The sequence below is a fragment of the Ziziphus jujuba genome, chromosome 1 (assembly GCF_031755915.1).
Source record: "Ziziphus jujuba cultivar Dongzao chromosome 1, ASM3175591v1".
Taxonomy (NCBI): Eukaryota; Viridiplantae; Streptophyta; class Magnoliopsida; order Rosales; family Rhamnaceae; genus Ziziphus; species Ziziphus jujuba.
Window position 1 is genome coordinate 15,686,320 of NC_083379.1, and position 25,097 is coordinate 15,711,416.

General features: G+C 31.0%; 3 protein-coding genes and 1 non-coding gene across 4 annotated transcripts; all 4 read left to right on the top strand.

The window, feature by feature from the left end:
* The first annotated feature begins 7,492 nt into the window (after nt 1-7,492).
* LOC107419299 (lactoylglutathione lyase GLX1-like) lies at nt 7,493-9,571 on the top strand. The gene is made up of 8 exons (XM_025078227.2): nt 7,493-7,617; nt 7,736-7,860; nt 8,029-8,093; nt 8,220-8,444; nt 8,544-8,591; nt 8,685-8,795; nt 9,239-9,376; nt 9,512-9,571. Exons 1-8 carry the CDS (start codon nt 7,493-7,495, stop codon nt 9,569-9,571), a joined length of 897 nt encoding a protein of 298 aa, XP_024933995.2.
* A 354-nt stretch (nt 9,572-9,925) lies between these two features.
* Nucleotides 9,926-9,997, top strand: TRNAD-GUC (transfer RNA aspartic acid (anticodon GUC)). The gene has a single exon. It is a non-coding gene; the product is annotated as a tRNA-Asp (tRNA).
* A 3,484-nt stretch (nt 9,998-13,481) lies between these two features.
* Nucleotides 13,482-15,776, top strand: LOC107419306 (lactoylglutathione lyase GLX1-like). Its single transcript, XM_016028065.3, has 8 exons — nt 13,482-13,597; nt 13,739-13,863; nt 14,166-14,230; nt 14,357-14,575; nt 14,770-14,817; nt 14,939-15,049; nt 15,141-15,278; nt 15,388-15,776. The coding sequence occupies exons 1-8, from the start codon at nt 13,482-13,484 to the stop codon at nt 15,511-15,513; spliced, it is 948 nt and encodes a 315-aa protein (XP_015883551.3). The 3' UTR covers nt 15,514-15,776.
* A 3,250-nt stretch (nt 15,777-19,026) lies between these two features.
* Nucleotides 19,027-24,351, top strand: LOC112490690 (uncharacterized). The gene is made up of 6 exons (XM_048467631.2): nt 19,027-19,355; nt 19,535-19,757; nt 20,124-20,232; nt 20,430-20,775; nt 20,951-21,016; nt 21,125-24,351. The coding sequence occupies exons 2-5, from the start codon at nt 19,654-19,656 to the stop codon at nt 20,977-20,979; spliced, it is 588 nt and encodes a 195-aa protein (XP_048323588.2). The 5' UTR covers nt 19,027-19,355; nt 19,535-19,653; the 3' UTR covers nt 20,980-21,016; nt 21,125-24,351.
* Nucleotides 24,352-25,097: the final 746 nt, after the last annotated feature.

Here is a 25,097-nt window from a genome sequence, read left to right on the forward strand (position 1 = left end):
TATATATATATATATATATATATATTTGACCAAACAAGAACTGAATTATATGGGACAAGACAAATATTATTTAGAAGGGTAAAAAAAAAAAAAAAAAAAAGTATGGTCACGACTGACGAATATGCATATGTTTTTTCTTTTTTGTTTGGTATGACGAATATGCATGTGTTGAGAAAACTTTAATCGGAAACATTTGACAAAATAAATGACAACATGTGTGCAGTCGTGCATGTATACTTTTATAAGCATAATAAAGCGGCCTCCATGAAAGTCATAATCAGTAAAGTTATCTCGCTATTACGTGTAGCACTTAGCAATTGCTAATTGGCATACCAAATATATTTGCTTAATTTAATGCCACTACAAATATTACTATATTTTATAAATACACTGACATTATGCTAAACGATAATAATAAATAATAATTATAATGGGATTAAAGTAACATAAAATTTAATCAAATGAAGAAGGGTCATGTGCAATCTGCGAGAAGCTAGCATAATTACAGATCCATCTACAAGTTTATAATAGACCTAATTATGATTAATCAGGTCATTTAAAATTATTCTAAGAAAATTAATAATATATTGATATATATATATATATTGAGATGAACAACTTTCAACAGATACGAAGATTGATTAAACTATTAAACAACTTTTTGCTTTTCTGAAAAAAATAAATAATTAAAGAACTTGAATTTCATTACAAGTCAAAATTCAGGCAGTGTCAACCACAAGTATGTGATAAGGAAAATTTCTCATATTTGTTCCAAAACCAATAATAAACAATGGAAAAGGAACAAAAGAGGTAAACAATAAAGAAACAAGGACAAGAAGAAATAAATAAAATAACAAAAAAAGGCAAAATAATGAAAGGGTTATACCGATCCAAGCCAAACATCAAGTGGGAGGAAGAAGGATCTAAGCAAGTGATGTAAAATTATACTTAAATTATATGTAAAGTAGGATGTTCTAGCATTTAGAATCCTCACATTTGGGTGGGGTCCAAGCGGAAAAGATTCTATAATAATTATTTATTTTATTTTTAATTTTATTTTAGAAGTGGGCCATACATATGTAGTGTTAGTTGGTGTGTGTGTGAGAGAGAGAGAGAGAGGATCAGTGGGCATCATTATGAACAATTAACACATGCAAGTGGTGGTCGTACGAAACCACATGTTTTTAAAAATGTAATTAGTTTTTTTGTTTTGCCTGAGCCATTCAAACCTAAAAGCCAAACTTTTATCATAATTATTTGCCCAAGCAGACAGCTAGCACATTAAAAAAAGTAGTTTTGATTTTTCATCTATTACCAGGAATCTTGTCTTATCATACTCACCCCCCCCCCCCCCCCCCCCCAGTTGCACATAACCAAATGCAGCAGGAGAAAGAGACATATGTGTTCATTGGTCAATAGTTTTTTTGCATTAATCACCATTAATATTATTTATTTATTTTTTTTTATTTCTTGCATACTTTTATTCGGATTTTTGTGGAATCAATATTATTATATAAAAGAAAATATTAACGATAAATTAAAAAAAAATGATCGTTAATATATATTGAAATTTACTTTGTAAATTTTTTATTTTATTTTAGAACTTATAATTTTTATATGAATTATTTTAATAAGATAAAATATATAATTTCAGTAGTTGAAATTCTATATTTGTATTTTAAGAATATGAATTTGAATTTATTGGATGGGAGGAGGGCCTAAGGGATAGCCCAAAAAAAAAAAAAAGTTCTCAACAAATATAATGTACTATTTTTATTTTTTATCAATATTATGGATTAATTATATTTTAGTTTTTTTTTAATTTTAAAATATTATAATTTAAATATAGAATTTTAAAATTTACCATAATAAACTCTCTGTTTTTTATTTAATGCATATTGAGTTTTTTTATGAACTTATAGTTATAGGTTTTAATCTCCAATGAAATTATAAAGTATGAGTTATGACATTTACAAACTGAATTAGATGTTTTACATTTTGTTGAAATTATGTGGAGCATCTTGAATACAATTATTTTTTGGTTGATATTGAAGAATTTGATGATATAGAATTAGATTAATGTGCTTCAAATAAAAAAATAGATGGCTTAATTTGCTGGATTTTAAAACTAAATATCTAAATTGTAGCATTATAAAACTATAGGGTATCAAAGTATATATATATATATATACGGAAATTCTATGGTGAGGACGGTTCGTATGAGGATCGCGGTATTAATGACGGTTTTTCATAGTATTAACGACGGTTTTTTAAAAAATCATCACCAATACTATGAAAAACTGTCACCAATACTGTGGTCCGCATGAATACTGTCCGCACCATATACAGACTGTATATATATATATATATGAGTGTAATAAACCATTTATAATTGAATATTTAATAATTATTTGAGAAAAACATAAAATAAAAGATATGTGACACAGCGGAAGCATAGAAAAGATAATAAGGTAATTCTTTATAGAGAAAAAAGAATTATTTATTAATTTTTGAATGATAATAATTTTCTTATTAAATAGAGAACATTAAAGGTTGACAAAAAAAAAAAAATAGTGAACATTAAAAGCCAATACAAGAAAATTAAATAAAGTAAACTAGAAAAATAATTAATCTAAAGAATTAATTAAGATAAGAGTCAAGTAATAGCACTTAATTTGCTTTATACCAAGAATAAATAAAGTTATAAATATTTGGGTAAATAACTTTTATTGCCGCCCTACATCAATATGCTAACTCCGAAGTATGTTTATGTTTTGCAAATTCTCCACCGATTAATATTATAAAGTGTGAAAGTGTGAATGCAAGTTCGTGATCTCTTGCAAGCTGCAAGTGAGTTTAAAGTGGTCATGACAGGGTGTACGATGAAATTGATGCTTAAATTAATCTAATTATTTTATAATATATATTTATATATACATTTTTTCTCGACACATGTTTATTATTATTATATTTTGGTGAATTACTCAACACATGAAAAGAAACAAAAATGGACACATAGACGCGCGGATAATCTATATTATATTGGTACCATGTGAAAGCTGCTTAATTTATTGTTTATATAAAACTGTGTGGCACCGTTTCAGCCGGAAAAAAATAAATAAAAATAAAAAGGCGGTAGCTCCCGCCTCAATTGTTGCCTTTTTTAACATTGGTTGGACAGCTCAGAATTTTTTTTTTTTTTTTAAAAAAAAAGGTCTTTGGTTTTTTTTAGTTTATTTTATTTTAAAGGAGAGCGTATGATTTACCACTAAAGTAATTTTAGTTGATAAGTTTAATTATCTTTTCACATAGTAATTACAAATTTGTTGTTTAACATCTTTTTTATGTTTGTATTTGGATTATTAAATTCAACTTTCTATAGCATTGTTAGATCCCTAAGCTATTTCCGTCTATCAGGTGTTAGAAAACAGCATGCGAAGAGCAAATAGAAGGTTATTGCTTGTCATTTTGAAAGAATTCTTCAAAATCACAATTTAATTTCATATGAACAGAGAATTTTGAAAAACATAAGAGGAAAATGTGATACATAAATTTAATATGCATGGTAAACCTATATCCTAAGGCTAGACAAAAGTGAAGATGCCAATCGACACGAAAACCAATTTGACAACTGGGAACTGGTTAGCTTCTGCTGGTTGATGGCTGTGTCGTTGCAAACTATTTCTAACCATCCCATTATTGCTTCTGATGCTAGTCTAATATCAAAGAACAACCATGACAATCCAATCAATCACAGAGTACTTTACAAAAAAAAAAAAATATTGATTTAAATTCGAATTGCTTTCTTTGTTCTCTAGCATCCTTTTCAGGTACCTTTTTTTTTTGTTTTTTTGGTCTTTTCTGTTAGTTAAGCAAAAAGATATGTTTATGGTAACTCAGTCCCGTTGCTTTGCTCAGCTTGCTTCGGATACAAACTGAGAAATTTTTCTTAATTCTTTTCAGGCAAAAGGAACCCAAGTCCCAAGTCCAAAATTCACAGAAGACGATAATCAAGCCAAAGATCAATCCCAAAGCCAAGCATTGCTGATTCGCCTACTACAACCAGCTTCACCAACTCACAAGCCAAAGCCAACCGATTCCCAATTTGGGATTGGGAATTTCACTGTGGTTTAATGCCAGCTTCATGTTGAATACAGGGTTTTGCCCTAATTTTTCAAAATTCTTAACTGATATGAAATCGAAGTCTATCCAAAATTTTAAAAATTACTTATTTTATGGATAATGTCACTATTTTATAAATCATATTACACAATTTATGGTGCATTATAACCAGTTTTACTATACATCTGGTCTTGTCTATGGTATTTTCCACTCACACATGTTGTGTTGACATTGGCCTGTACTGTGTCCTAGCGAAATAAAATTTAAATCCCAAAATTTTGCATAAGGCTAATAAAATTTTGCATTAGGTATTTTCCACTCACAGGTCTTGTTTATTAATTTTGTACATAGAGAAATATTTTATTGGGCGATGTCAAGCACAACAATCATTGATTTCATGTAATATGGCAAAATAATGAATTGTTGGGCAATATGATGTGTTCGACATCACCTATTAAAAAACTACTATATATATATTATTGTTTTAATCTTCGTTTCCATTTCCAAATAAAGTCATACCATATATATAATTGTTTTCACCTCCATCCCAATTTCCAAATTAGTGGACAAGAGACACATAATAGATTATAAGACAATCAAAAGGATAAAATTATTTGGCTGGGAACAAAGACAGGTTTGTTCAGTGTCAAATCGGCTTATAGTCTAGAAGAAGGATCTGTGAAAATTGATGAAGGGTTGTGGAAGTTTGTTTGAAAAAGTTAAATTCATGAAAGGTCAAAATTCTTCCTTTGGAAACTATCAAACTGTTGCCTTCCGGTTATCGCCAATCTTGAATCCAGAAGAACCATAGTGGAAAGCCAAACGTGTTCTCATGGCTGTGAGAGCAGCGAAGATGAAGTGCACATTTTCTTTCGAGGTGGCGAAAAGATTGTGGTTTGCAAGCTCGTGGAGCATTAGATGGGAGAACACGAACCTTATTAATATACCTCAATTTCTAAATTGCTTAATGAACCCAGAAGGAGTGCTGCCAGTGCATACAGATGACAAAGAGAGCTTCTTTCTGTTCAGTATCATTATCTTAGAACACTTATGGTGGTTACGCAATAGAGTGGCGCACAGGGAGGAAACTGGAAGTGCTGAACGTTCCATGCGAACTGTTTGTAATAGGTTTCATGAATTTAAACACTCAATTTCGCATGACTCTATGGGTAGATCCACGGGAGAGCCATCAGAGAGAACAAACATGTGTGGAGTAATCTGCCCCCAGGAGCTATTAAAATCAATACTGATGCAGAGGTGAGCAAAAATGGAAGCTGCTTAGTTATGGTAGCTCGAAACGACAAAAGGGAAATTTTACTCATTCAAACTTTCAAGTCAGAGATCACTATTCCAGAGGTGGCGGAACTGGAAGCTATATTGAAAGCCTTACAGGTGGCATCAAGCTACGGATGGAGTAATGTTTACATAGAATATGATGCTCCCACTGTGATTGAGTGTTTAGCCTTCAAAGATACAAAACACCTTCATCGGAAAGCTGAACACATTGCTAACTTTGTTTTTCTTTTGATCCCTTTGTTTGTAAATGTTTCTTTTGTATAAACCGCTAGAGTAGCTAATAGAGCTGCACATCTAGTAGGTCAATGGGCAAAACCGCATAGGTTCTATGGGGAGGTGAACATCAACTCCCTGCCCTCTTCTCTTGTTTTGGTTTTGATTCAGGAAAGTGATGTTGGTGTAGTTATCCGAATCGGGGTTTGGTTTTTGCCAGCCCTTCCCTTTCAGGTTTTAATAGAATCTCTGCTTCAGCACAAAAAAAAAAAAAAAAAAAAGAAAAGAAAAGAAGAAGAAGTTATATATATATAAATATAATCAGTCTTTTATTAATATTTTATCAAGATGTTAGGATGATCAAACTATCAAAATTTTTAATATTAATTTTTAAATTATTAATGTTTTGATAGACTAAATAAATTTAATAATATATTAAAACTTTAAGAAGTCAAAATGAATCCTATTAGGATATCATTTAAACCTTAAGTATATTTTTAAATCTAAAATCTTAAAACAATGTAAGAGTTTATTAATAAATCTGGACATTTTGATAGAAGAATTTCTATATATATATATATATAAATAATTTTGAATGAGTCAAAGTATTTTAATTTCATAAAATTTGAATTAATGCATATCTTTTAAAGAATATGCATGTAAATTGATTTATGCATGTCAATTAATTTATTCATGTATCGGATAAAAATACATATTAATTTGCATTTTAATAAAATTAGAATATCATGATATGAAAATGATTATATATATAAATGTATGTGTGTGTCTGTTATTGTGTTTTGATGGTAAAAATCAAAGCAGCACTAAAAAATGAATGAAAATGTGATAGAACTTTTGAAATAAATTATATGCATTTTGAAAGTTTCTATGAAAAATGAACTAAAGATCTATAGATACATATATGGTTACAGGGGACATTATTTAATTTTATGAAGAGCTAGAACCGGATTACATTATCATATATATTATAATGAAATAAGGCATTAAAGACTAACTAATATTTACGTGAAACGGCATCGAACAACAACAGCTCATTCCCATATATCATTTAAAGCATCTTCTTGTATATAATTAATCTTAAAACACTATAAACAAAACAAAAATATTTGTTACAAGTGAAATGGTGTTTTCTCTGGCAATGCTAAGATATTAACGAAATTTGTCTTAAAATGTTTGTTTTTGATAGGTAAAATTGTACCATATACTAGTAATCAACTAAACTGAAAGCCAAGGACACAGCTCTTTTAATTTTAGTCCTCCCATAATATATATATATATATATACATATATCTATATATATATATAATTATAATTGGGATTATGATAGATATAAATTAAAAATTTGGTAATTAATTAATTTCTTCTTGAAGTCTAGCTTTTGACTTTGTGATAATCGACTTCTACTGTTCTCAGATTGTAATTATCAATCGATACAATATTATTCAAAACTTAGCACCTATTGAATCTCTTTTTGGAAGTTTTCTTTAACACACACACACACATATATATATATATATATATATATATTTATATAATAATAATATATAATAATAATAATAAGGTGGCCGCTGCTATATCCTTTTTCCATCATCGGCCGAAGATGATACATTTTATATATATATCGACCAAATTATTTACACATCCAATAAGATAATCATGCATATAAGTCACACACTCTAGAAGTTTGAATTAATCTTGGAAACTTAAAAGATTAGTTTTATGAATTTATGTCAGACCTTGAATATATAATTAGTAGTATCGTTTATCAGCTCAAACAATGTGAATATATACGGTGTAAACTTGTTTTACCAGAAGAACATCAATTAATAGCTAGCTAAATATGGCTGATTCTGCAGATTCATCAGAAGCTGTTGCTAACTCAGAGTTGTTGGAATGGCCTAAGAAAGATAAACGCCGATTGCTTCATGCTGTATATCGTGTTGGTGATCTTGACCGCACCATCAAGTATATAAATATATATATATATATATATGCTCACATTTATGCCACTTTCTTATAATAGGTTTGTATGCCTTTTCCTTAATTGCTTTGATCAATTAATTTTTTCTTGTTTTAATTCCAGGTTCTGTACTGAAGCTTTGGGGATGAAGCTGTTGAGGAAAAGGGATGTCCCGGAAGATAAATATTCACATGTATTTCTTGGTTTTGGCCCTGAAGAATCTCATTTTGCACTCGAGTTTATACACTGTAAGTTCATTACAATTATACTTTGATCCATATATATATATATATATATATGCATATTTCGGTTACCATGTTCATTTTACAAATTTAATTTCTTTGAAAATCCTTAATTGTAATTGGCAATGTTGAAAATGATCACTTTCAATTATATATCAAATTATTAATCCACAGATTATGGAGTAACTTCATATGAAGTTGGAACTGATTTTGGCCATTTTGCGATTGCAACTCCAGATGTAAGATGCTTAATTTCATTCAGGCTTATTATGAAGTGGTTTATATATATGCAGAAGATTTTTGCCCTGTTGATAATACTTGTATATGTATCATCCAATTATATATATATATATATATATATGTAGATCTCCAAACTGGTAGAAAATATTCGAGCCAACGGTGGAATTATCGAGAAGGAACCAATTTCAGTTGAATTTGAAGGTATGAAGCTTAAGCTTGGCTTTGTGAAGGATCCTGATGGTTGCACCTATGAGCTTATTCAAAGGGAAGATCCAAATACTCCTGAACCACTCTGCCAAGTTATGCTTTGTGTGGAAGATCTTGATCGTTCCATCAACTTCTATGAAAAGGTAATTAATTAATAAATGTTAATTCCATATTATTTTTCTTGATTTTCCCAAATTTATGAACCACTTATGACCTGTTTTTACTTCTGAAAACTTGTGCAGGCCTTGGGGATGAAACAATTGAGAAGGGTTGCTTGGCCAGAATACAAGGTTTTTCTCATTTTGTTTTATTTTATTTTTTAAGAATAACAGATTTAATATTCCTTGTTATATGTTGCTTACAAACAATACACAATTTTACAGTTCGCAATTGCTTTTATGGCCTATGGAGATAATGAAGATGAGACAACAATTATAGAACTGACTTATCAGTATGGTACCGTCAAACACACCAAGGGAAATGCATACTCACAAGTGTGTTTCATAACTAAATACCTTTACCCACCATTATTATTATTATTATTATTATTATTTTCCATTTTATACAGAGTAGCTCTTATGCAGGTACACTAAAAGTAAAGTCTACTAACTCTAATAGAATATTCCTGGACTTTTAGTTTAGTCTACATCCTGCACATGAGAAGTTTCATATATACATATATATATATAATAGGTAGATTCTATGATCAATACAGTTCGAATAGAGTTGCATGCTGAGCAAGAGCAAAACTTAAGTAAAACCGACGTTTTAAGAAAAGTTGACGTTTTTTTTTCATGTAGCATTGGTTTTTTCTCTGAGTAAAAAACCGATGTTTTTTACTTATATAGCGTCGGTTTTTTTTTTTGTCCGCACACGACTCCATCCGAATAATCCAAACTGTAGAAGAACTCATTAATATCTGTATGAAACTAGCTAGGTTGCTATTAGCACGGAGGATGTGATTAAAAGTGGTGAGGCTGCAAAGCTGCTTATGGAGGAGCTTGGTGGAAAGATACTTCCTGAAATAACAAACACCAAGATTACCTCTTTTGTCGATCCAGATGGCTGGAAATTTGTAAGTTCTTTTGGGTTTAGTTAGGTTTTGCTAATTTAATTTAAATTTGTATATGCTTTTGAAAGTAACGTTGGGTTTATTATCATTATCATTATTATTATCACTATTTTTTTGTTTTGTATTTGTATTATGTAGGTGTTGGTTGACAATGAATATTTCCTCAAGGAGTTGCAATCAGGAAGAGTAATTGAATAATGCAGGGGATCCCCTGTGCTCTTGCTTGCATTTGCAGTCGGTTGCGCCTACTGTGACTTTCAGTTTATTCGTTAATAACATGAATTATGTTTTGTTTTTGTTTTTTGTTTTGGTTTTTTTTTTTTTTTTTTTTTCTAAAATATTATTGTCGATGTAATATCATTTGATGATGATATTGACATATGTGATGACTACTTGAGATATCCTAAGAGATTCATTAAAAAAAACACAAAAGAAAAAAGAAAAAAGATAGAGTTAATTTTTATAAAAAACAATAATAATGATAAAATAAAAAATGGCCAAAACTTAATAATATTATTAAATAAAATAATAATCGAACCTACTACCATCAAAGTCGTTGTAGTATAGTGGTGAGTATTCCCGCCTGTCACGCGGGTGACCCGGGTTCGATCCCCGGCAACGGCGTAAAACTTTTTGTTTTCCGTATTTTTTAACTACGGACTCTCATTGAACATTCTCAGCCATCCATTGGGATTGGGCTCCAATCCTTTTGAGTCCTTTTTCAACATTCAAGCCCAGCCAGAATAAATAAATACATCGAAAAGCACCAACTTTTTTGTTTTTCGTATTTTTTTTTTCCCTCTCTTTTATTTATGCATCAAAACGTATTTAATCATTTTAATTTTTCTGAAATTTGGGCTTCTAGAACAGAATAAAGTTATATTGGAGATGGCCTTGGTTTTTTTTTTTTTGTTTTGCTGGTGTGGTTGGGCCCCCAGGCTTGCCTTATCCCCCAAGACTCGATCCAGAGAACACACAGGCTGGGATGCGGAAACTCTGCCACCTGAGCTCCACGGCGAGGGTTGGAGATGGCCTTGGGTTTGAGTACCGAATATGCTGTATTTTCAGATTTTATCAATGAATATACATTTGCTAGCCAAAAAATAAATAAATAAATAGAAGAGGAAGTCCCATACAAAAGTACAAATACATCAAGAACGCCAACCCTCCTATTAATGTGTCAAAACATATATTTTAGTCATTTATATTTTTCATAAAGTGGAGTTTTTCTTTTCTGAAATATAAAAGTAATAGCCAAAGCATCTTCATGCCCTTTGTCCTTGCCCAAACAGAGACAAAGCTTTTTGTACAAATTTTTTTTTTGGGTATAATTTATTGCAATGTGGTCGCTATCAATTTTCGCCTGACAAATATGTAACAGTACGCATTTATCCAAATTAGAGGATACATTGTAATTTGCAAAAGTGTGAAAACTAGAAGGTACTAAATACGTTTTAATATCTTCTATCCTCAAAATTTATTCTTAAAATTTGTAAATTAGTGCCTTTCTGTTTCTAATGTGATACAAAATATGTTTGTAAACTATTAATTTAAAAGTATATCTTCAATGATTTTATTATGGATCCATCTAAAAGTATAATTAACTAGAAATTCAATTTAATCCAATCATAACAAAGAGTAAATAGTGAACACCAAGTGCAAATATTTTAAATTTAAAACTCGAGAGTACAATTATTCTATTATAGTGAATTTATCATCGCTACCATCTTTAGAAGGACCTTCTACTTGTAGTTTTATTCAGTTCATTGTAAAAATATATACACTGCATGATATGGATGTAAATAATAGTTTGGAGTTTGGAGTTTCAAAATAATCAAAAGTCGCTTTTTGAAATTGAAACCTTAGAACAACTTATTAACTCTCTCATCCAAATTTAGTGTATACATATATGGGATGAATACAAATTTTATTTTTAGGTCAACATTACGCGGGGAAGAGGGATGTCAAAGGCTTGATCGAATCTGTATCTAAAGGTGTATTTTCAATGATCAAGACCACTTAGCCAAACCTACTACTATAAACACGATATTTGAGAATCTTGTGCTCTTCCAATATATTAATTTATAGTGTTCTTTACTCCATCCTACAAACCATGAAAATAAATAAGAACGAATAAAAAATATAAAAAGTATGCAATAACTAATAACAATGCGATAAAAAATAAAATAATAAAAATAAGAAAGAGAAGGATTCATGGAAGTGTGTATATATATATATATATGTAAGAAATATATATGTATCATGTAGCAAGTGAGTGGTGCGTTATTTCATGACGCTAAATAAATTAATATATTGGTAAAATTTGTCTTCAATGTTTGTCTGAAAGGAATATTAGAAACCTTCTGACTCAGCGATAACTACTAAAATTATATCATATATATGGCCGGTATGAAGTTTCTTAAAAGAAATTTTTGAAAATAAAAACATAGAAGGTTGCTGTTGCTTATATATCTTTATATTTATGATGATTTGAAGATATGACACACTTCTACTAATTGTTTACATGATCCTTAATTATATATTAATACCATTTCACACACAAACTCTTTCTATGTCCTTCTCTTTCTCTCTCTCTCTCTCTCTCTCTCTGTGTATATATATATATCGGTTTTTTTGCTAAGTATATATATATATATATCGGTTTTTTTGCTAAGTATATATATATATATATATCGGTTTTGACTTAGGAAGTGAGGCTTTTTCTCTGTGAACATTTTGCCGCTCTAAGAAGTATTGAGTATGTTTGAAACTAACTCAAATTTCGTAGTTCCGTTCCCACGTACCTTGTCACAGAAATAATCTTTTACATTATTTTTCTTGACTAACTTAAGTAGTTTAAGTCAATGTCAAAAAAAAAAAAAAAAAAAAAAAACTCAGTAAGTTAAAACTCAGACATGTAGCGTATGTTTACCTTTTACATGCCTAAGAAATACTTTATCCCAGCTCGTAATTTAAATTATTAACCTCTTTGCTAATTCATTCACGTTAAATTTGCGTAGTACTACATGATTGTACATTTTACCATATCAAGAGAGCACTATAAGCAGGATGTGTCAACAAGCATGATGTGTCAATTTATATATGCTTATGTGACAACGGGTTAATTATTAGATAAAGTAATAAATATTACTTAAATTCAAATTTAATATCCTATTAGTGACAACCAATGGTACGTTTTTCACATTTTACTTGATAAAATCATGAATCTTTATACTAGAGACTTTTTGTATAAACACTAGTAAATTTAGAGATGGAGATCATCTTTCCAATCTCTATCAACTACAAATAAAATACCGGGTTATTTTAACTACCAGTTTTTTTTATTTAGTTTATTTTATTTATTTGTTAATGTTTTTAGACGAGGTTTCATTATCGTATCAACGATGGATAATATAGAAAATTCGTTCCAAATTTATGTACGTGTATGAAACAAGTAAAACTATGCAAAGAATGAATCATACATGACAGTAAATACAAAGCTACAACAAATCATAGAGATATTCTCTGACGAAAGGATCTGCATAAGAATGAATCATACATTATAGTAAATACAAAGATACAACAAATCATAGAGATTCTCTGACGAAAGTATCTGCATGCTGCAGTGAATGTAAGAATTCCAATTACAATTTTTAATTAATTTCCCATTAAAAAAAATAAAAAAAATCATCGTCTTTCCTTATCAAAGTTCTCTTTCAGCTGGCTGATTTTAATTAATTTTTGGGTCTTTAATTCTGATAAGAGCTACTCAACCATATATTTCTTGCTAAAATGTGACAGGAAATTTGGTATGTAGAAAGAGAAATTACTTTTAGTTAGATTTCAATAATCTATCTAACTTGAAGAATCGGATACATATATATATATATATATATATATATATGCAACGTTACTGTTGGTCATTGTCGTAGCAATTAAATTATTAATATTTATAAGTTGTTGGTTATATTTTTCAAACATATGAAACCGGAGGGGCATAATAATATATAAATGTGTGCGTAAATAAAACGACGAAAACGCTTGGGCGGTTGATGAGTAATAATATTATATATGGACATAATTGAAAACAAATTGGCACTAATTCAGTATGGCTGAGGCTGCTGTACTTGCTCCAAACAATGAGTTGCTAGAATGGCCTAAGAAAGATAACCGCCGCTTCCTTCATGCCGTATATCGTGTTGGTGATCTTGATCGCAACATCAAGTACACATTTATATATACTTTCTATTATATGATCTCTATTGAGCTGTTTTCAAGAACAATATATATATATATATATATACACAGGTATAAATATAATATATATTCGTACGCTGTTTAATTTGATCCACTTTTCTTTTTTAGGTTCTTCACTGAAGCCTTAGGGATGAAAGTGTTGAGGAAAAGAGACATCCCAGAAGATAAATACTCATATGCCTTTCTTGGATTTGGTCCTGAAGCATCTCAATTTGTAGTGGAGTTAGTATACAGTACGTACCATACTTTTATTACTCTGCTTGGTCATGTATATGCTAAAAATCAATTTGCTTCTGTGGGGATTTATGGAGGGCATTGCAACTGAGTATATAAATATATAAGATCTGAGTATATAAATATATAAGATCATTTATAAAGAAATTACATCCCGAACTCCATCAAACAGTTTATATTGAATGTACACTATCGATAATAGAATATTAAATACTCAATATAAATAGTTCGATGGAACCTAATAAATGTATATATTTAACAGTATGGTGAAATTATCAATTTTTTTTTCATATTGATTCAGATTATGGAGTGATTTCATATGATGTTGGAACTGATTTTGGACATTTTGCAATAACGACTCAAGATGTAAGTGGCTCCATTATTCGTATAGGTTTTATTTTTAGAAAGTTCTAAATAGATGATGATATGAATATATATTATATATATATATATATACACACAAACACACACACTCGCACATCAACTTTGTAGGCGTGTAAACTGGTTGAAAACGTTCGGGCCAAAGGCGGAAAGATCATCTTAGAGCCAAAAATTATTGAAGTTGACGGTGAAGACTTTTTCCTGGGTTTTGCAAAGGATCCTGATGGTTGCTCCTTTGAGCTTCTCCAAAGAGATTCAACTCCTCAGCCATTCTGGCAACTAATGCTTTGTGTTCATGATTTGGATCGTTCTATCAGCTTCTATGAAAAAGTAATCTATTATTAATTCCAGCTTCCTTTTCTCCAATAAAGCTCCAAACTATTGATCCCTTCAATCTTTACTATATATATGATCTAAGTAAATCAAATACATTGTAGAAAAAAGCCAAAAAATAAAAAATAAAAAATTAGCAATTAGAAGAAGCACATTTTAACATGATTTAGCTGCTTTTTTTGCCTGTGCAGGCCTTGGGGATGAAGACATTGAGGAGGGTTACCTGGCCTGACCGTAATGTATAATTAGTTTGCCTGTTTATATATACATTGTATTAAGAATAATCATAGTAACAATAATAATAATAAACCATAGTTTAAGCTGGCCAGTAATATTATTTATTTTACATACAATTTACAGTACGCGGCCGTTCTTATGGGGTATGGAGATCATGAAAACGAAACAGCCGTTCTGGAATTGACTTATAATTATGGTGCTGCCAAATATATCAAAGGAAATGCATATTCACATGTCTGTCTAATTTATGCTCTGTTTTTTTTTTTTTTTTCTTTGATTTTTCAATTTTAAAACAATTAACATTTATTGTTATGAAACTAGCCAGATTGTTATTGGCACTGAGGATGTCTACAAAAGTGCTGAAGTTGTTAAGTTGGTTGCAAAAGAACTTGGGGGAAAGATACTGCCTGATGAAATGAACATCAAAACGACATCGTTTCTAGATCCAGATGGCTGGAAGATAGTAATATAATTGATTTTTCCTTTTTTTTTTGAAATTTAAAGCACTAAGATTATTGGGTTTGATTAATTTGTTTAATAAATAGTATTATTGTTTGGTTTTGTATTTGTAGGTGTTGGTTGATAATCAAGATTTCCTCAAGGTGTTGCACTCAGAAAGAGTAATTGCATACTGTGAAGAAGATCCTTCAAACGTGCCATGTAAAACGGCTATGAGCACCACTGTTCCACTTGTGTAGCCACTTGTGTAGAAGACAGATGAATTTTAAATAAATTTTGCTCTGCATCAAAGTCTAAATGGTATTATAAGTATGCTCCCACTGGCTGACTTTACTGGACATATCAGCCCAATTCAGGAGGCTTATGTCGCTATAGACTCGTAGGTTGTGATGCGACATAAGTTGGGATGAAAATAATTTTTCTTTTCAAATAATATACTAAAGTAAGCACTTTGAATTATTGAAATTTCGATATCAAGTGATATGTTATTTTTTATATTTGTCTGCACACCTTGCATTGCTTGCTTTTAATATGTAAGAACAAGTTAAATTATGTTGTATAACTTAGTAAGCTAAACAGAATTTGCTATGGTATTGTTTGGTATCACTTTAATTTTTTTTATTTTTAGTTGTGTTTTTATTATTTAATGATGTATAATTTGCATATTATATTTGTAATATTAATTAATGGTGGTTAAAATTTATTAGACGTCTCAATTAACCATAAATTTTAAAAGAGAAATAATAAAAAAAAATAGAAAAACAAAACACCAAATCAAATATATTTAAGGAAAATTTGGTCCGATGCCCTTATTTTAAACACTTTACTGAGAAATACCCTCCCTCTTTTAAAGAGATGCAACAGCATATTGAAAAGTTTAAAGAAAGCTGAAAGACATATGGTTGTACAATTATGTGCGATGGATGGACAGGACCAACTAAGCTGTCCATATTGAATTTTATGGTCTATTACAAAGGATTATCGGTGTTTCTTAAGTCAATTGATGCCTCAAATAAAATAAAAAACTATAAATATATATACAAACTTTTGGAGAATGTTATCAATGAAGTGGGCAAAAACAATGTTGTGCAGGTAGTCACGGATAACGGTTCTGCATTCGTAAAGGCTGGTAAGAAATTGATGACACAGTACAACTTGTATTGGACACCATGTGCTGCGCATTATATTGATCTTATATTTGAGGATATTGGAAAGCATGAAAGTATTGCAAGGATCATTCAGCGTGCAAGAATGATAACCAATTATATTTATAATCATAATTGGTTACTTTCTTTAATGCGAGATATATGCAAAGGAGACATCGTTCGACCAGGAGCAACAAGGTTTACAACAAACTATATTGCTTTAAATAGTGTCCTTAAAAAGAAAACTTCTCTAAAACAAGTCTTTACAAGCGATGCATGGGCTGAGCATCAATTGAGTCGAACAAAAGCAGGTAAAGAAGTGGAGAAATTTATCCTTGATAATCATTTTTGGGATTCTGTTACTCACGTTGTTAATTTGTATGAGCCATTATATAATATTTTGTGAATTGTTGATTCTGAGTTCATACCTACGATGCCAATATTGTATGATTGTTTTCAAAAAATGAGATATGCAATCAATAACCAAAGAGGAATTCAGTGGGTGATGAGCATCATAAATGCTCGATGGGACAATACACTTTCTCATCTTCTCCATATGGTTGGTAATTTTATGTCAATTACTTATTATTAATTAATATTTTGTCTTATAATTTATATATTAGATTTAATTATTATTATTATTTTGTAGCATACTTTCTGAATCTACGGTTCCAGTATAAAGAAGGAATTGGCACTGATTCAGATCTTGTATAAGCTGTTCATGATGTCTTTGCAGCATTATATCCAAATTCGGATCGTATATCTCAATTTGGAAATAAAGGAAGATTTTGTTTATTATTATTTTTTAACTAACATACTAATAACATTTTTTATAATTTTTTTCATTTTTACATATAGATAATATGCTTTAGAGATGCACGAAAAGGGTTTGGTGATCGTGCAGCAATTGCCACCCGGGCAGAAATGATACCTGGTATGTGCATTTCAATTACTTGTTATAAAAAAATGTGCTTAATATCAAAAATTTTATTAATAATTAAATTTTTTTTAAAATTTAATATATTTTGATTTATAATGTTGAAATATACAGCTGAATGGTAGACAATATATGGTAATAGCACCCCAACACTCAGAAAATTGACAATGCGTATTTTGTCACAAACTGTATCATCATCCACATGCGAATGTAATTGGAGCACCTTCGCTTTAATACACACAAAACAACGAAATAGACTCGCATATGAAAAACTTCAGAAATTGGTTTTTTGCTACTATAATATGAAATTGCGGATACGTGATATGGAATTAACAAATCAATCGCAATTAGATTCTGATTATTTGGATCTTCTTGAAATTGGAGCTGACCCTGGTGAAGATGAAGATAATCCTATTATCCAATGGGTTAAGAATTCACACTTAGATGATGATGAAGGCAATCCAGATCCTCGAGTCGCAATGAATGCTTCACAATTAGGGATAAATGTTGAGAATGTTATTGCTGAAGAAGTTATGAGCAGTGATCGTGGAGGAAATTATTCGTTTGAAGTAGTGACAAGGCCTTCAACTAGACGATTTACTCCTCGTGTAGAAACATTTGGTGGTGGTTATTCTCAACGAAATGAATATGAGGATGAAGATGATGATGATGTTGTTGATCTTGATGATGATGATGATGATGACGATGACGACGACAACGACGACGATGACGATGACAGTGGCGGTGGTGGTGGTCTTGGCAATAGAGGAGGAGGATATAATATAGGTGGAGGTGGGAGTGGAACATACTATCGAGAACCAAGCCAACAACCATTAAGTCCATTTACTGGTGAAGATCAATATACACATGCAACACAGGATTTTGATCATGAAGCTCTAACAGCAGGCACTGGTTCAAGAAGGCATTATGGCAATTCGATGATGAATCAACATGATGAAGATTATCTTTCTAACTCTTTGGATGCAATGAGTTTAAATACACAAGTTAATTCTCAATCTGGAAATTCTGAGATTCCAATTGTGTATCCAATTGGTCAAATGAGCTCACATAATCCTCACAGAGATTACGATGTTGATATCTTCAATCATCCCATGTCTCAAAATGAATGTTACACTCCTCATTGGATAAATCCACACTATCCTCTACTTGGACAATTGGTTGGGATTGATAGAGAAAGATATATTTGGCACATCTACAATTACATGGAAAATTTCTCTAATATGATGAGTTGGAATGCCTATTGTTATACACGTGAAATATCAAGATATGATCATCAATTTGAAGAACCAAGGAGTTCTTTTGGTATTAATAATGTATTAGGGATTATATTTGAGAATTTCTTGTATCTTACTATTATCTGTTAAATTTTCTATATTTTGGTGTGAATTAACTTTATATTTTATTCACTTATAAATAATTTGTTATATTTATAGAATATTTTATGATTATTGTATTCTTATATAATTATATTAATGATCTCATATATAAAAAATTGTATTCTAAATTAAAAATTTACAGTTTCCGTAACTTTACCGATATTTCCGTAAAATCATACCCTCGACATTTTCATCGATTTCGGTATTTTCTTCACTGATTCCAACCTTACCCTTACTCTATAAACCACGTACAATTTCTTTCTCACTCTTATAAATATCCCACCTACCGCATTTCATATCCAATTTCTCTCTTTCTTTCTTTCTTCTCATAGTGCTTTCTGATGTTGGATTCGAAGGACGATCTTGAAGCAGTGGAAGGAGGTTTTATGCTCAATTTCAGGCGTCCAAATGGTGGACCATAACACACACAACATTGATTCTAAAGCAGTGGAGAGAGAGAGAGAGAGAGAGAGTTGCAGGGAGCTTTTGTGTGATTAGTTTGCTGATTTCTTTCTTCGACCATAGACTTGGAATCGAATTATGAAATCACTCGGACCGCTAAGTTCATTAGCAGTGGCGGCTTCACCAGAGTCGCTTTACAGGTGATTACTCCTCTTTGATTCTCGTGTCTTTTTTTTTTTTTTCTTTGGAAAAAACTAAAACATATGAAGTAGCAGAAATAGACTATTTTGCGCCGCCTTTTTACTAAGTTTTTAGGGCGATTGTGTTTTGGTTTGTGAATAAAACTAAACTAACCAAGTTTGTAAATTTCATTTCCCAGATGAGCTCTTAAATGAGTCGGTGATAGTTGGGAGTGTTTTGTTAGACAAGCTTTGGTGTCTACGAGAATCTCAATCCGATAGTGACTGGAATGGCAACGTAAAAGATGTATCTTTGTTTATGATGGCCGACACAGCGTACAGTAGCTGTTGCGTGGATGAGGTCGGAGCATCGCACATCAATGCTGATTATGTCGTGCACTACGGCCACGCGTGCTTCAGCTCGTGAGTTCTTGTTAATAATACTTTTACTAAAGCCTTTTTTTTATTTTTTTTTATTTTTTATATTACAAACTATATTAAAGGATTGTTTTTTTTTAAAGCCAAAAAAAAAAAAAAAATACACAATGAGTTTTTGTACCAAACTCATAAGACATTATTCTCAGAGATTTTGTCTTAGCTGTAAATTGTTGTGTCTCAATCTGTTTGCGTTCTTTTTTGGCATCAAGATTAGGCTTTGAAGCCAATGAAGCTTCTTCTTCTTTTTTTACCTTTTGAACTTAAAAAGTGGTTATTTTGTTTCTGTATATTATGCAACAATTAATTTTGGTTTCATAGTTTCAAAAGCCTCTTCTTTTTCATTATTGGCAGGACTACAACTCTTCCAGCATTCTTTGATTTTGGAAAAGCTTCAACTGGTGTGTCCAATTGTGTAAAAAATTTATCAGATCATGCTGTGAGAAACGGCAAACCTGTCCTGGTAAAGTGGTTCACTAGAGAATTATTATTATGAACTTCTATGCTCTACTAAATTTGCAATAAGCATGCTTTCTTTTTTTCAATTTTTTTTTTCACCTTTAGGAGGATTTGGTACTGAGATCATGTCGTTTCACATGTAGCCAAAACAAATTATCTCAGCTATCCAATCTCAACATAGTTCGTTCAATCTAAATGCAGGTCCCCTTTGGGCTAGAATATGCACATTTGATACAGCATATAAGAGATGAAGTGGTAGAAGCATGTATGAGTAGCTCTAGATTAGAAATCCAATTTGCTGAAACTATGTCTTCGGACATGAATCCATCAGAATCTCGTAAGATCTCCAATGGGAGCTTGGAAGCAGCTAGTGTCTTCTCTGATGATAAATGTATTAGGACAGTGGTTGGTAATAGATATACCATTGGAGGCTTGGTCTGGGAATTACATGAGGAACACAAAATGGAGGACTACTTGTTTTTTTGGATTGGTTGTGAAAATGCTGCATTTGCAAGTGTTGTACTGACGTTAATTAGTTGTGAAATAGGTATACATATAAGTTACCTGGTTTTGTATGAAATTTATTGTGTCTGCGTGTAATATTGCTTAAGATATTTATTGTGTTATTAATTCTAGTATATGCAAGTCCTTGTGCTAGTTCTCTCTCTCTTTCTCTAAATTAATAAATCTTTCTTTAATTATGGTATTACTGGTTTTAATAGATATGATGCAAAGTCAATTTGCATGGTGACAGACTTATCTCAACAAAGAAGAATTCTTAAGCATAGGTATGGTCTCAAATAATGGTACTCTCTTTTCTCCTTTCTAAAAATCCACTCATCTGCTTGTATTAATGTATAATTTGTTTTACTAAAAGAGTGATGATGTTTGTACAGATGTTACCTGGTCAAGAGAACGCAAAGGATGTGAACATTGTTGGTATTCTGGTTGGAACTCTTGGTGTAGGTGTGTTCCTGTAGGCTCCTTTAATATTTCTCCTGTAGTAATTTACTCTGCATTTTTCATCTTTAGATAAGGCATGGCTTTTCACTGTGTTGGGATTCTAGTAAATTTTTATGGATCTTATCATGCACAGCTTGCTGAAAGAAAACTTTGTTGAATGATTTATTTTTTCCCAATTCTGTAGTAATTTTTTTGACATACATTATTTATTTATTTGTTTTTCTAATTTCCACCATCATAAGTTTAGCATATGTATGTATAATTCCACAACTATTGATGCAGCTGGTTACCTACACATGATTAATCTGCAAAATGATGGTTTGGTCATTGGTTATATATGAATTTATTGTTCATAAACTCATCAAATTTTTTGGACGTTATTTGGTTTGAAAGTGGTCAAAAGATAAGAATCTTTTATGGGATTTATATTACAATTATTTAATTTTCTTTTTTTCTTTTGTCATTTTTAATATCCATATGTCAATTAGTCCATTTGAGTGTCTTGTAAAAGCTAATTTATTCCATAAGACCCCTGCTTTAATGGATTTCTAAAGGTATATGTGGAGAATATAAGATATTTTTCTTTCCATCGTTTGGTCAAGAGGCTCAAGCTAATATTATTGAGAAGCTCATATTCTCAAATGAGATTGAAATGTAAACATAATAGAAATTTTAACTTTTCCATGAAAACGTGTTAGGAATTGTTTTCTCTTTCTTTATCCTTTTTTTTTAATAAAATTCAAACTCCAAGCATGGCAATAAGTTGGGGAAATTGTTTCATTATTCAATATTAATGTGATGGTTAATAATGCTCCTAACAAACAACAACTTCCTCAAGATAGTTTATTTCCACATGTAATTATCAATGTCAGACTAAGAAGACAAGATCAAAATTTGAATCTTATATAAGCTGAAACTCCATGGAGAAATTTCCAAATTATCATTGCTTTCCTTTGCCTCCTTTGCCAAAAAAAAAAAAAAAGCACACTTGAATGCCTTCTATTATATAGATTCTACAGTTTTATGTCCTCATAAATTACGTGCTGTAGAAACAATTCCAGATTATGATCCATGTAGAGAGGTAACTATCCATCCAGTGCCATAATTCCTTTCAAATTCTTATTAACACAAAAGAGTTCTTATAGAAATGAAAGAGAAAGAAATAAATTTTGAAGTAGTTTTAAAGGTTCCCTAAGTGCATAAATTGTATCTAACAAACTTTTGCTACTTTGTGAGTGTGTGAGAGTGAAGGTTGAAGGTATATATAATGTGCGTACAATATGAAATATATTCATGTATTGGCATAGCATTTTTGTACTTGAATTTGTTGGATAAGTTTTAGGAAAAAAGTTTATTATGATATGCAGCCTCTATGTGAGCTTTTGTTTCCACGAAGAGCATTTGTTTTCTTTGAAATTATATACTTGCTATTACTTAAGTTTTAAATGACATGCAAATAGCTTCTTGATTCATGCTATATGGTTAATAGTCCAATGCACTTGACAAGCTACAAATGTACCTCTCGAAACTCACTTGCTTATGAGGATAATCCAAATGGTTGGACAGCTTTCTATTTTCAATTGATGCGTGCAGAATACCCTCACCTCAATGGCATGAAGAAATTGCTTAAATATTTGTTAGGATATGAAAATTGACATAATCTTTTGTAACATTGTCTCTTTTTTATTATGTCATTTTGATCTTCTAATAATGCTCTGAATTGTCAGACCACTTGAATATTTTATATTTTAATTTAAAGCTTTTTTTTTTAAAATGAAATTTATGATTTTCAATTGAATACTTCATACAAGAAACAGGTAAAACTGAGTCTTTAGATCCAAAAACAACTATTCTTGTGCCTGAAGACAGATATGACTTCATGCAATTGATACATTGGACCCTGACATGGTAAGGCCTAAATTCTTTTCTTTAAATTTATTTAAGTTCTGATATTATGAAGCTAATTTTTGCGTCTATTTTGCTACTTGTATGAATTTTTTTAAGGAGAAACTTCCAGATTTCCTTTGCAGATATTTCTTACTATCCTAGTTTTGGAGAATATTACCTACATCCTTCTAGAATCCCAAACCTGTTGTTGATATCCTTAACAATTCCTTCCTTCTATCTTGCCAGTTTTGGTGTTTGTGTTGTTCAAAGTGTAATCTGAAATATTTATTCCAGTTAAGCTCAAATAACCAATTCTAATGGCATCTTATGGAGTATATGTAGGCAACATCAGGATTTTTTATATTATAATGAGTGGCCCATCCTATTAAGTGGCATCTTTAACAATGTATTTATTTGCATGATTTTTAGTTGGTTTATGCAGACAATTTTCACTTTGAACTATATGTCTCTCACAATAACTTCATGTAAGATTCTCCAATAAAAATTTTCAATCTTTCACACTTAACATGGTAATGTTGCCAACCTATCACTAGTATATGTAGGAAATTGATAATAAAGCTCTACCTCCTAGAGTTGATTACTTTACATTTTGAAAGGCAGGTGGTTAGCTCTTAGCAACATGCTAGAAAAGGGTTTTGTCTTAGGCAAAATTGCAATCAACAAAGCAAACAACTTTGATGACAGACACCTATTGTCTTCAACATGTTGCCTTCTTTTGATTAAAATAGAGAAAAAAAAAAAACTTCACTGGCAAAATAAGTGATGGTTATTGAAGTGGATCAGAAATTTCAGGTGTTCAGAGAAGAAAAAAAAATTGAATAGCCTTTGCAACTGCAGAGCATAAAAGTTACTAGTGCAGGTTTTGCCTTAATGAAGAATGTTTTATTTTCTGGAGCTTCTTGGGTTGTAGTTGCTTTAAATAAGATCGTGAAACCAGCCAGAAGATCAAGGAGAACGTAGGAAAGTGATTGAATAGGAACAAAAAGAAGAAAAATGGCATAAAACTATGCTCAAGCTTATCCATCCGAGTCTACATCAAGCAAGGATCAGCCATCTAAGGATGAACCTGCTCAAGGCTTGATGCTGAGATATGGTCCTGTAAAGTAAATACTTTTTAGCATTTGTATTCAGTTCTATTTAGAAGTGGCCCTTTTCTAGGCCATTGGGTGATTGATGAGAGTTCATCTATGCCTTTGTATGTGACAATTTCCTATAATTTACTGATGTTTATGGAGCTATCTATTTCTTTTTTCATACGTACTCAAATGGTGACTTGTAAGTGGCATAATTTTGTTTTTATAATTTTGAACCTTTAATTTTTTTTTCTTCTCCTATTGCTTGTTATGCTTTCGCAGCGCTGCATTGTGCAATGGATTTATGCTGCTTTTATTATTGTGTTTTTTTATCTTTTGACTGATGGCTTCAAAATGTTTGTATTCTTGGAATGTATGTCGAGTTATGAGTTGTGAAATGGAAGTTCAGCCCACATAATGAATACTCAGGATACCGCAATTATATTTTAGGTTAGAGATGTGCAACATAACGTTAGTTGGATGTCGAAGTCACAAATGTACAATCTACATTGAAAATTTATTACAATACACATCAACAACGTATTTCTTCCTAAACCAACTTATGTAATCCGGGCCAAATAAAACGTCCTCTTCACTGCTTCTGTACTCGATGAACATCAAAACAAAGACATCACAATCACCCTTGCAGAATTACATTTAATGAAATGGCATCAATTATGTTGATAACGAAAACCAACCATGTGTATTTCCACATGTAACCACAATAACAAAGCATCAATAAAAGTTAATTTCAAATGACAACACATTCATACTCATTATTTTGGCGGAGTGCATCTTTGATCATAGTCATTTTGAATGGATCTAAACTGGGAAGCATGTTTGAATTCTTATCGTAATACTCCCCAAACACCACAATTCCATCTGACAGCTTCGATAGTGTGTGTTTCCACCAAGAACATGCTAA

Coding starts and splice junctions, on each gene's coding strand:
- LOC107419306 (XM_016028065.3), top strand. CDS start 13,482: ATGGCTGAGGCTGCTGTACTTGCTCCAAACAATGAGTTGCTAGAATGG. Junction 14,231..14,356: donor TTGCAATAACGACTCAAGAT/GTAAGTGGCTCC, acceptor TCAACTTTGTAG/GCGTGTAAACTGGTTGAAAA. Junction 15,050..15,140: donor AAGGAAATGCATATTCACAT/GTCTGTCTAATT, acceptor GAAACTAGCCAG/ATTGTTATTGGCACTGAGGA.
- LOC107419299 (XM_025078227.2), top strand. CDS start 7,493: ATGGCTGATTCTGCAGATTCATCAGAAGCTGTTGCTAACTCAGAGTTG. Junction 8,445..8,543: donor CCATCAACTTCTATGAAAAG/GTAATTAATTAA, acceptor AAACTTGTGCAG/GCCTTGGGGATGAAACAATT. Junction 8,592..8,684: donor TTGCTTGGCCAGAATACAAG/GTTTTTCTCATT, acceptor ACAATTTTACAG/TTCGCAATTGCTTTTATGGC.
- LOC112490690 (XM_048467631.2), top strand. CDS start 19,654: ATGATGGCCGACACAGCGTACAGTAGCTGTTGCGTGGATGAGGTCGGA. Junction 20,233..20,429: donor GAAACGGCAAACCTGTCCTG/GTAAAGTGGTTC, acceptor ATCTAAATGCAG/GTCCCCTTTGGGCTAGAATA. Junction 20,776..20,950: donor GTTAATTAGTTGTGAAATAG/GTATACATATAA, acceptor TGGTTTTAATAG/ATATGATGCAAAGTCAATTT.